This window comes from Chelonoidis abingdonii, chromosome 5 (assembly GCF_003597395.2).
Source record: "Chelonoidis abingdonii isolate Lonesome George chromosome 5, CheloAbing_2.0, whole genome shotgun sequence".
Lineage (NCBI taxonomy): Eukaryota > Metazoa > Chordata > Testudines > Testudinidae > Chelonoidis > Chelonoidis abingdonii.
Window position 1 is genome coordinate 130,938,787 of NC_133773.1, and position 13,014 is coordinate 130,951,800.

Sequence of the window (13,014 nt, forward strand, 5' to 3'; positions counted from 1 at the left end):
CAACCAAGCGGCCTTTTTTTTCCTCTCTTCCCTTTCTCTTGAAATTTCAAGGGGAGGGAAGCTGCTACATTTGCTGTCCAAAATCTTCCTTGATGCTGGGGCTCTTTAGAATATTAAAAAAAATGTATCAAATAGTCTGATTTGATTTTATTTTCATTAAATTGGTGGGGTTTTGGTCACCTTTGGAAGATAACCAAAAGATTCCAAACTTTTTTGAGTACGTGCTTTAGCAGTTTGGTTTTTGGAAATGCACTAGCCAATTTTTTTTTTTGTATGTACTTAATTGTTTTTTTTCCTGCTACCCACATTTTGTTCTTGGCTTCAGAGAAGCATGTCATGTAGGCATACAACAGAAGAGAAATTACAATTTCTTACTTTGGAAAATGCTTTTTTTTTTTTTTTTTGGCAACTACTGGGAAGAAATGAGTAACATCAATCTAGCATCCTACCTAGTTACTACGCAATCTATTCTTTATTTCGAGGGGAGGTTATTAAGGTCAATTTTTGTTTGTAGTCTGTTTTTCATAACCTTTCTAATTCTGCAGAAGTTTTATGCTGTCACTGAGAAGGAAGAAGTTTCAATCAGAGAGGGGGAGATGACATTTATGACGCACATGTGTGCTGTGGGCAGATTTCCTAAGTGTTTGTCTGCAGATTGGTAGACAGAGAGGCTATAATAAGTTTATTTTTTAAGATAAATGACTGGAAGATGTCAGAATGATACTGATGACTGACAGTTTAGCTTCCATTTGTTAGGGATTATAATCTTGGATTTGTTTTTTAAAATGGTTTCGGAATTAAATTAGATAGTTTTCGTGTTCCAGCGGGGTTAAAATACAACCAATTTCTGGCTCAAAAACAAGAATACACAATATTATAGCTGTAATTTTAATTTATCAAGCAATTCAGGATATGAAAGAGAAAAGGCTTATTGTTCACTCTGTCCAGATATGGATCTTTTGTTGTAATTGATTTGAGTAGAATCAGGACTTGTCTACCTGGTGGGGTAATGCGGATTAATTGGTCTATGTAAACCCTGCAGGTGCACTTGAATGTAATGCTGTGTGAAATAGTGCTATGTTAAAGCACACTAGGGAATTTTTAGCGCGCACCTGCAGGTTCTGCACAGACCAAGGGATGTACAACATGCTGATCGTTTTTAGAAATCACACCCCAGTAGAGCGCATTATCCTACTGTGTAGACAAGCCCTCGATAATACATTTTATATGATTTTCCTCAACTGTTGGGTTTTTAAACACCGAGAAATGTCCTTCGCACTTCACAGAAATAACTAAATACATGATCTGTGGCCTAAAAAGCTTACACTACAAGGCCCCTATCCTGCAGACAGAGTAATTTTACATATGACTAGTGCCATTAGGGAAGTTTCTAAGTTTTAACCATTTTTAACCCCATGAGAACATCGAGAACTACAAGAAACATCAAAAAGCTAGTGGAACAAATTCCAAAAATAGGTAATTTTTGAATACTTCCAACTTTTAACCAATTCAGTGGAAACACTTAAAACATTCACACAAATCACATCTAGAACCCTTTAGAAAGTGGTATTGTGTGAGAAGGAAATATTTGGCTTCTTTCATCAAATCATGGGAATAAGTCCCCACTTTAATTGTACTTTCCAACACAACTTTAACTGTGGTGCTGGGACCAGCCCCTTCATAACTGAAACTCTAAACTGCATGTGAAGAAGAACTCACTAGAACATTTATCTCACATCATGGTAGGATTTATTATATTGTGATTAAATGTAACTTGGAAATCTGAACCAAGCTGTTGCCGTAAACAGCCTGTTTTATTTGGCTGTTGCACTGTTGTTGCTGGCCCAGTCTCAGTGAACTAGTCATTTTTATACATCCTGTTTGCTTACCTTCAGAATGAACATCATCTAAAAAATTCTGTGTACTGAAGATTTGGCTCAGCTAGCATGAATCAACCTACGGAATATATTGGATGGAAGATGTCTTTGATTCCTTTATCCTTCAGATTCTTAGATTTTTTTTATCTTCTGCTTGTAATCATCATCAACTATTTTCCTAATATTAACAGAGAAGAGCAAAGAGGTCATTGTCTTGGGGGGGGGGGGGGAGGAATTAAAGGAGCTTTAAAGATTAGAGTCCCTTGTACTGGATCAGTTGCTTTGGCATGCAGAAGAGCATAATGCAGTGTAATTTGAGAGAGTTTATTGTCCTCATTTACTGTATTGAGTGGAGGTTTCTAATGACAGTGATCTTTTTAAATGCCTGGGGATTTTTCAAAGTTTTAGTTGCAAATCTTTTGGGGAGAGATTTTTATTTCTCTTCCCTTCCCGCATCCCCAAACAAGAGTCATTTTTTCACTGGAAGGATTGTTGCCACAAATAGCTGTGTGAATTTAGCTGAAGGGGAGATGAATCACAACAAAAGCTTTCCTAAAAACAAAATCTTAAGAAGTGGCATTTTAAAGACATTGATGAGAGTTACGTGTTCAAAATGTAAAAGAGTTCAGTATTTTTCAGTGTATTCAGCTAATCTAAAAAACCCTTCAACGTGGTAAAACTGATTTTGGTTTCATAAAGCCCCATATTCGTTTTTTCTCAACATTTTTGATAAGAAAAACAAGGAGTGCCTCTTAACGTACTAGGTCAAAGTACAGGTGTGCTGTTGTAGAAATTGCTTTTCGTGTTTGGGATGAGGGGTGGAGTAGCCTTTGATGTTTGGCCCCACCTTGATTACCCTGCCTGATACAGCATCCCTGTCCAGTACCTAATATACACAGAGAAGCACAAAGGAGAATAATCATCATTACAGACGGGATTGTGAAACGTTGTCGTGCATCTTCAGTGGTGCCTTTAAAATATTGTGTAATTAGTTCTCATGAAAGCTGCTGGGTTGACAGCTCTATAAACTAACATCTTCTATTCACAAAATACCTGCAGCACAGGCAGTGGTAATGAAAACTTCCCTATGTTGCCCCCATAATATGCCTTACTTATTTTCTGGAGGGAATAGTCTTTAGAGGGAGGGAAAAGTTTATTATTTTCTATTCATTTGCACAGTTGCTCAAGTTTATATGGTGTTTTACCAACAAATCAAAAGACAAAGGTCGCTGAATATGTTGCATCCTAAATTCACTTTACATGACCACCCAGTCTTCATTAGTTGCCAGCAATGGGTGCTAATTGTGATGCTGTAGAGCAGGGTTCTCAACCTTTTTCTAATTCCTCCCCTCCCACACCTGCTATTAAAAAAAACTCCCAAGGCCCACCTGTGTCACAACAACTAGTTTTCTGCATATAAAAGCCAGGCCTGGCATTAGGGGGTAGAAAGCAGTGCAATTACCTGTGGCATCATACCACAGGGGGCCCCCAGGAAGCCAAGTTGCTCAGGCCTCAATGTCAGTCCCAGCTGGAAGGGCTCAGGGCCCTGGCCTTCAGCCCCATATAGTGGGATTTCAGCTTTCTGCCCTAGACCCAAGTGAGTCTAACACAGGCCCTGCTTGGCGGACCCCCCGAAGCCTGCTTGCAGGCCCCCCGCGGTTCCTGGACCTCTGGTTGAGAACCACTGTGGTAGAGGACAGTGCTGCTTGTTTGTTTTGTGATATGGGCAGTTACCACTAAGAGCTAGATTGAGACCACCAGCTCTTCTTGCTTCATAGAGAAACTCGGCCATGCTGCTCCAGCCTAGGTCAGATTTGAACCACTTTCCTAGAGGTGAAAAGCTCTGCATCTGAGACTCAGGATACATCCAGTACTCCTTTGGTAAAGTGCCTTGATATATCTTGGCATAATATAGATTGCTGTTGGAATGACTAGGAGAGTTAATAATTTTGCTCTTAGTACAATTGTTGAAGCAGATTGTTTTTCTTGTTCATGACAGTAGGAGTTGCCTAACTTTTGAAAAAGAAAGCTATGCCCACTTCTCTTAGTGCCACCATCTGAAAGTGCACTTCCTACAGGTCCTCTTTGAAACATTATGTTTTAAAATTTCTGAGCCTACTGCAGAGGTATTCATCTTACAGGAAAGTGGCAGTAGCTTCATACAAGGGATACAATGCTTACATTTGGTGCTTCTCAGAGATATCGCTGGGTCATGTTGCAGTATATGGCATGGTGTTCTTGTTGAATTCTTTATTTTGGGACACTTTAACTCATCAGTAATTAGAAAGTGACCATGACTCCAGAGAAAATAAAGACCAAATTTAAAGCCCTTTGCTCATTTTTTCAGTGCTATGTGTATGTTTCAGCCCTGTTTCCTGTGTGTTATAAACAAGATTGTGACTTAAACCACAACCCTTGCAGGAGTGGGTGTTGTAGAGCCACCCTGCAGCTCATGTAGTAAGTAAGAAATTTGGCAGACTTTAGTCAGAATTCCTCCTAGAACTCCCTGGGATTATACTCTGCCGGACCAGCTCCACCACCTTTCGGTAGGAAGCAATATGCATTTCCTCCTTCCACCTGTGTCCAGCCAGCTTCTTCTGGTCAGTCAGACACATGATCCTGCCCTCGCTGCAATCCAAGTTTTGAGATGGCTAGTAGTTGCACTGTTCTCTCCATGCCTAAGGAAAGCACTGTAATGACCCCTGTGTAGAGATGCAAGTGAAGAGTTCCTGGCATTCTTCTGCCTCTACCATTCTATATACAGCAGTGCATGTCCAGCTCCAGTGTGGCCCTAAAATTAAAAACTGCGTGAAGGAGGCAAACAATCTGGCTTCATCTTGGAATAGTGTTTGCAACTAGTCTGTAAAACTAGTTTAACCACCTGACTTCCGCCAAGACCCACTTCTTCCACCAGACCCAGAATCTTAAAAAATGAAAAGACAAATAAGCTGATGTAGGAAGGTTAAATAATGGAAAGCAATCCCTGTCTCTGGGCCTTCCAATGCATCTTGCCTGTTAGTAGCAAATCCTCAGCTGATGTAAATTATATTATCATAGCTCCATTGAAGTCCGCTCCTCTATCTTTTTGGATTGTAAATTCTCCAGGGCAGGTTCTTCTGTCTTGATATTTGGGACTTGCGCAGAATTGAGCACACTCAGCAATTAACAAACAGCAAATAATAATAATTATTAAAATGAACAGGCAACTTGTTTTTCTATCTTCCTCTAGATCCTAATAGTTTATTAATTCAAAGCATGAAGGGAGAAAGAAGGTGGGACCCATGTAATGTACATAGGAAACTTACTTGGACTCTGGAACAGAAAGTGCTTTCATAAGCCTCTAGCTTTTCCATCAGGGTGACTGGAAGGTTTTGGAGGTTTAAGGAAGTAAAAGCTCCACTTGTAGAATAGATAGGTTGCTAGTTCTAGGGGAAGTTCCGTTGCCTGCGTTATGCAGAAGCTCAGACTAGGTGATCACAACGGTCCCTTCTGGCCTTGCAGTCTGCGAATCTGTAGTTAGTGAGACAGTGGCCACAAATGTAGGAAGCTTCAGTTTCACAAATTGAATACCTTATTCTTGCAAATACCTCATTGTTATTTTGAGAGGTTGGATATTTGCAAATGTCAAACATATCTAATGTCCTTCTCTTCCCTCCTTTTCTTTTCATGTCAATGATAATACCTAACACAGTCTTTGCTGTTAGTTGGTATTGAAACCTGCATGTCAGTGAAAAGATCTGTCCTTGAAATATGAGGCCTGCTTTTAAGTTCCTGTCATTTCAAAATGGCATCTCCAAAATGTTGGCACTTAGAGTACACTACAGTTAGCTGATTTACTGTGCTTTTATTAGTATTTTTGATACGGCCTCTTTCATGTAATTGTTTCTGAGCATGTTGGGTTATTTCACCATGATATACAATTAAAACATTCTCTACGGTCACACATTGTGTTATTGCCATTCTTTAATTTGACATTACAAAGGTGTGATTCATATTGTTTCAAGGTTTGTTTTGAAAAACTCTAGTTAACATTGGGCATATCATCATAGCGTACATAGCACAGAGACATTAACGTGTGTGATTTTTGTGACAGATGTGAAGGTGGTGCCAGCCAGATTTCATGTGGCCGTTTGAAGTAAATGTTTAATGAATAGCCTGTTTTGTCAGGCCATTATTTTGTTCCTATTTACATAAGCATTATTTCTGCTTATGGGTTGCAAAATATGTTGAACAGTTGAGGGAATTAATTTTTTGTTATGCCCTGTGACAAGTTTGTCTGAAGTTTTTGTGTCCATAGTGACACAGCCACTGTTATCTGGTAACTGTGTGGAAATATTGTCTATTTAATAAGGACCACTGAGTCGTCTTGTTTGGCTTTGTCCAACAGGAAAAATGTACCATGTAGTTATATAGTGTCCTGTCATTAGATCCTTTGCATCTTCCTGATAAACACTGCCTGACTGAGTGCTGGTGGGACTTCCTCACACAGGGCAAAATCCAGCTGTGGTGTATGTGAATCCCAATCCCATGGAAATCACTGGGCCAAATATTGCAATGATATACATTTTGGCGGCATTGGCTATATATTGGGTGTAAGTGATAAAGTAACGTAACTTGCACTGGTGTGGAAAGTGAATGTAACATACATGCCAATGAGAAGAAATGTGGTGTGTATAGGGCAAAAGAATTAACGAGAGGATGTAGGACAAGTATGTGTGACTGCTTTGCACATCATCAGGTGAGCACTGATCCAGAAACCACACCTTTCGGGTCTGTTATGTTTTTTACAAAATTGCTTGGTTTTTACTCAAATTTGGTAAACAGGAAGCAGAGTGCATTCATACCCATAGATCACTGTTACTCCTGACCTAGGCACTGCTCCATCAAAGCACTTCAGCTTGGGTTTTACATTAAGCATGTGAGTAGCACCATTGACTTCAGGGGGACTTACTCACATGGTAAAAGTGAAGCAAGTGCTTAAGTACTTTGCTGCATCTGCATTTCTAGGGGTGGATCCAAACCCCATTGAAGTGAATTATCAGAGGGGTAGCCGTGTTAGTCTGAATCTGTAGAAAGCAGCAAAGATTCCTGTGGCATCCTTATCGACTAACAGACGTTTTGGAGCATGAGCTTTCGTGGGTGAATACCCGATCTTCGTCAGACTACATTACATGCATCTGACGAAGTGGGTATTCACCCACGAAAGCTCATGCTCCAAAACGTCTGTTAGTCTATAAGGTGCCACAGGACTCTTTGCTGCTCATTGAAGTGAATGGAATTATTTCCGTCAATTTCAGTAAGATTTATATCTGGCCATTATGTCCCTATATACTAGTTACAACTCTGAACTTCCAGTGAAATGAAATGAAGAGTTCAACTGCCAGCTAGTAGAAACTTGTGGGGCCTACTACTGCCTCCTCTTAGGTATTTCTATTTGCTAGTTCCTTGATAAATCTCCGTTCTAGCCCCTTAGGGTGAAATCCTGTCCCCTCTGAAATCAGTGAGAGTTTTGCCATTAACTTCAGCTGGGCCAGGATTTCATAGTATGTAAATTACATGCACTTTACATATCCCTGAATATCAACATGGTGGATTGTAGTCTGCTTTTCCTTTTTCTCTCTTACAGCCAGTTCTTTGATCAGTTTACAGGCAGTATGTAATTTTATAGATACATTGCCGTTTACCTCTTCTCTGAATTTGGTTTATCAGAATTCAACAGGATCATGTAAGAGCATGTCCTACAAACACATAGTGATGTGGTCTCAAAATAAATTTAAAAATTTCTAATTTTCCTACAAGTTAGTCTTGCAAGACCACAAATGAGAATTGTAAAATTTGGGATTTTTCTACTAATTTTAAGACAAATGGCTTATTAGCAAACCTAATTTATGACAACTCTGTAGTCATATTACAAAATGTGTTTTTGTTTGTTTTAGATTAATTAAGGAAAGGAAGGAAGTTACCAAGGGTTTTGTTATGATAATGCCAAAAAGTCGTCTTGATGTTTCACAGAAAAATAAGAGACACATTCCTTACCCTTAAGAATTTACATTTTAGATGGAAAAAAGTGAGATGAAACAAAAAGGGGAATAGGGAACTAGGTGCACAGGTTACAGATACAAGCTCATGAGTTACCTGGCTGCCCAGCATGTCGTGATAGTGTAGTGTTCTTTAACTATTAATTTATTGGGGGTGGGGAAGGGAGAGGTCAATAGTTTGTGTTTTATTGTTTAAAATTAAAATCACTTTGACATTTTAAAAGACAAGGGTAATAGGGAACGTTCTTATAAAAAGATATTGTCAAGGGAGTTTTCATAATAAAATAATGGTTTTACATACTTATTCATTATATCCCCCTGGAAGCTTGAGAATGAAAACTCTCTTTCCCAGTGCTCTCCCCACCCCCCTTTTCACTTGCATTCTGGTTTGTTATTATAGGGTTACTCATGAGTGTTGTGCTTTTGGCATTGATATATTTTTCAGAAAAAAGAGAATTGAAGCATTTGTTTTGAAAAAAGAAAGACACATTAAAGAATTACATGGACTTTGCAAACAGATATAAGAAAATGAAAGGTAGGTCAAATTTCAGGCCTACAAACTTGACAGTGTCCCTTTCATTTTAATGTCGATGCTTTGACAAAAATTAATGATTCTTGTAGTTACATTAAGCAATGACAGACAAATGTAAAAATAATATTGTTAATCTAAATAGCTGTTTTTCTTCTTTTCCTTCTATCTATGTTGTTTTTAAATGCCAATGAATGGCTGCAAATGATAACCTGATTAGACATCTCCCTTTATTTGTGTAATCTGACTACTTCACTTATAGGGTTTTTTTTATATATATAAGTTGCGGAGAAAGTGCTTAAAATAAAGGATCAGTGACTAAAATACAGATGGTCTGTCCAGGACCCAGAGAATTTTTCATTTTAGCATCAACATTTACGTCTACCTTTCATTTTATGTCACGAAAAAACCCTAGCTGAAAATTGGTGTACAAGGTCTTCATTCAGGAATGATGGTGTGTGTGTGTGTGTGTGTGTTGGGATTTTTGTTTAACAAATTTTGGGTGGCTTATCCGTTTGTTAAATTACCAGAGAATTAGAAAAATAAATGCTGTGGATTTCTCTTAAGGGTTGGATAGCTGATTTGTAGGCCACAACTACCATGGGAATGAGGGGAATTGGGCATGAGATGCCTTCCCCTCCAAACTTAGTGCCAGAGCGGGTGATCAGGTCATTAATCCCCAAGTCTGTGTGAAGACCCAAGCAATCACTCACATTGCTTGTGTATTAGGTTGACCCTGTGTCAGATTCTATAATTGAAAAACTGGCTTCACACTAGATTTGAATGTTTGTTTTTTTTAAATAATCATCCTAATATTCAGTTCTAAAAGACACTGTTATGTGTCCATATGTAATAGTTACTCTTCACATGTTTAGCGACTGTGCATGGGTATGCGTATTGTACTCTAGTGTTGTTTCTCTTTCGTTTCGGTAAAACATGAACAGTTGTTGAGATAATTGCCTTGTGGTGCTGAAACTTTGGCCTCAATGATCTGATGTATTGACAAGCCGACTTGTGTCAGTGATTGCGGGATTGTGGCCTGTTGAATTTAGAGCTGTTAGCAGAATTTTTTCTTAAATACATTAGATAACATTAAAGGCCTGACTTATACCCACCAAAACCAACAAATTCAGAGTTAAGTCTTCTCACTCCATCTTTAATGGACACCGCTGTGTCTGGCTTCTCCAGGCCCATATGGTACAGGAGATCACAAACTGTCCTCAGAACCCTACAACACCTAGGCAAAAAGTTTCACATGACTGCTCTGAACATTCCAGGTATGTCCATTTGCAGTGCACCTGCTGTGCTGCTGAATGTTCCATGTATGTCTTAACATTCCATTGATTTCAGTGGAATGTTAATGGATGATGGCAGCATACAGAAGGGGTGATAGAAAACTAGCAGTGAAAGGGGGAAGAGTAAGGATGCAGTGAGAAGCTTCAACTTTGAATTTCCTCGCTTTTGTGAGTATGAGTCAGACCCTTAATGTTGTTTTAATGTATTTTTTGTGTTTGATTTTTAGTAAAAATTTGAACACGATCCAGGCTACAGAGATTGCAGTGGATAAGAAGTTTAAAAGCTTTGGTTCAAGATTACAGGAGACTGCAAGAAAAGTTAAAGACATGGAAATGAGGATCAAGTGACAGGATGCTATTTTCCCTGAGAATACTGAAGATTGTAAAGCATTGAGAAATCGAATTCATGACCCTGGAAATCAAGCTCAGATTAAGAAATGTCAGGTTGGTAGGGGTTACTGAAAGTTTGGAGTTAGGGTAAACTGAGAATTTTTTTTTGTTTTTGTTTTTGATCATACATTGTGAAGCTGCTGTGATCTGGGGATAGATGGTTTGAAAGTTCTTCTACCTGTATTATGATATATATCATACACTTGGAACAGCCAGCCAAGCAAAATTGGCTCTTAAATCTGAGTTTAGTATTTTTGGTTGAAGAATCCCATTTTATCCGCATTCGTTTTTTTGGCAGTAAGTTGCATGTTTTATTTTAATACAAGCATGGAAAATATTGCTCTTGACTACACATTTTCTTTATCCTTCCACTCTGAGGGCTTGCTGCAGAGACCAGACACATGGCACACCATGACATTTCTAGATAAGAAATAGACAGAATGAACCCAAATGGTGGCAGAAATGGTTTCTTGTTCAGAAGACTGATTCATAGTGAAACCATATTTTTCAAATGTAAACTTTAAATCGTTACTGCCACTAAGATGAAATTACTGTAAATTCACTTAAGTGATGAGTTACTGTCTGTAGTTCAGCGATATGGTATTTATGCTGAGAAGTTGTGCAACAGGAAATCTAGCCTGAAGTTTAGGGAGGATTTTGGCAAACAGGATTAGCTGTGTGTTCGTGGTCAAGGTCAGAAGTTAGACTTAAATTCTGAGGGCATTAGTGGCTACACCCAGTCTGAAGTTCTGTAGAACAGAAGTGTACTTCAAGTTATTTTTGTTACCTTTCCTTTTATATCTTGGGCCTGAGTCTGGTGTATTACTTATGCCAATGTTAAACAGGCATAACTCAGTTACAATCCATGGAGTTACACTGACATAAATGAAAACAGAACCAGGCCCCACGTCTGTTTTTTTCAATGATCCCCTTTTGGAGGAATCCTTATTTTAAAAAGTGGTTTTCTATTGCATTAGCAGTTCAGTATTTTGTTAACTCTAAGATTGGCTTTTTCTGGAAAGTGATTGTAAAAATGGCATTTTCTTACTCAACCATTCTGCCCTCTGTGTTTATTCAGAGTCGTATCTGCTGTCCTACTGACAAAAAATAATTTTTATTACTTTCATATTAGTGTTGCAGAACTGTTAGATGGATAAGGTGGATGGGATGATATCTTTTATTGGACCAGCTTCTGTTGGTGAGAAAGACGTGCTTTTGAGGGCTCCTCTGAGTTATATATATTGGCTTGTTCATCATCAGTAGCTTTGGTCCAAAGTTCCAGTTGCAAGTATCTTTATTACTGGTGATGAGGCATGAGCCAAAAAGAATCCAATTTGTCTCTCAGACCTAGGTTAGGTTTGCTGGACTGGTGATTAGAAAAAACATTTTTTACTTGTTACATGACCAGTTGATAAGAGAGGCAATAAAACTGAAATCCCACAATTATTATTTGTGTAGTTCCTTTTCAAAGTGTAATTGTACTTTATTGCACTTTGGGTTACATATCAGGATACCAGCAGTGATTCTGTAAGTTACTTTACTTTGAAAGCATGGCAAAGTTCCAGGTGAATTTGCATTGGAGGCTTTCAGTGAAGTGCCCAAAAAGGATCAGTAGTTGTCAGAATAGTGGAAGTAAATTTGTAGTGGTAAGTTATATATTCATGTGATGTTCGCGTTCTGTTAAGCACTAGCATATGATGCATTTTTAAGAAAATACTACCAATATCAAGGATAGCACATGATCCTTTGTGGATGGTGCAAATGACTCTTAGGCTGTCCTAGATACATGATTCAAGGAGAGCCAAAAAGAAAAGATCTACTTTTTGTTTCAGTCATACTTAACTTTTGAAGCTGATCCAAGTACATGTATATTAAAATGAGCACTGAAATTCTTGGTGATTGCCAGAAATATCACTAAATAGAAGCCTGCTGTCTTACCAAGGAGGAGACCCACTGTGATCGATAATGAAAATAGTTATCCTTGGTCCTTTGTTGAGAGAGAAGGGTTTTCGTGAGCATCTCATCCACAGAGCATCCTTGCCGGTGGATGCCTTGCCATCTCTCCTATTCTGTGAATAACAGTGCTACTCCATTTTCTTTTCCCATATCATTGCTAAGCACCACTATCAGACCAACTTTGTTGCACCTCCTTTCATCTGTCAAGATGTTGGATGGCCACATAATCTTATAACTCCATTGGCATGACCAGTCTGTTGGGAAGGCAATGGGACCAAATAGATTTAGGTGGTGACCAGATATGAAGGGGTTTGTAAAAAAAAATCCATTGCCCTCTTGCTCTAAGCTTGAGAGATCCTGCTGCGGTTTGCTTTTGAAAAGAGGACAAAAATATCTAGTAATATTTAAATTGAAGCCAAGAGTTGTTTTTAGATGCCTCTCAAGGGATTTTGTGCCATCTAAAAAAGCAGGAATATAGGAATAATTAGAATATTAAGTGGATTTAAATTTTGCTGACTTTAATACTACTTTTTCTGCAAAGGTAAAACTCTTTGAGCAAGTAAATGGTTTAAATATGAAATCATACTGTAGGATTGGACTGTATATTTACAATCTACCGAGTAAGCGGCAACAAGTAGCCGCACTGCCCCAGGAACAGACCAGAGAATCATTTTTGAGTCACCATTTGTTTAATGCTTTCCCTGTTCCCATTTGGCACTTCAGTGCTATTGGGGAAGTAATCCACTATTGATATGGGCCAGTGGTAGATACCCCTTCACAGCAACTCAGTTCTTTTGGCCAGCACCTTTCCACGGGATAGCCAGGGCTCCTCCTGTTCTCCACCCACCTGCACAGGAGACAGAGTAGCCGTCCCACAGAGACTGCTCAAACCCCCCCCCCCCCCTCTGCCCCATGAAGCAAGTAACCTG

The 13,014-nt window shown here is 38.8% G+C and overlaps 1 protein-coding gene across 12 annotated transcripts in view; it reads left to right on the plus strand.

Moving 5' to 3' along the window:
- The window catches only part of CTBP1 (C-terminal binding protein 1), an 83,354-nt gene that overhangs the window by 20,568 nt on the left and 49,772 nt on the right, over positions 1-13,014 (plus strand). For 4 of the 12 annotated variants that reach the window (XM_075066648.1, XM_075066646.1, XM_075066649.1 and 1 more), the window contains 2 exons: positions 8,361-8,450; positions 9,967-10,183. The exons of 5 other annotated variants lie outside the window; for them this stretch is intronic. In XM_075066648.1, coding sequence (XP_074922749.1) covers positions 10,177-10,183 — 7 coding nt within the window. In that variant the 5' untranslated portion in view covers positions 8,361-8,450; positions 9,967-10,176. The remainder of the gene's footprint in view (positions 1-8,360; positions 8,451-9,966; positions 10,184-13,014) is intronic. 3 more of the 12 variants (XM_075066643.1, XM_075066644.1, XM_032798807.2) reach the window with 1 other exon arrangement.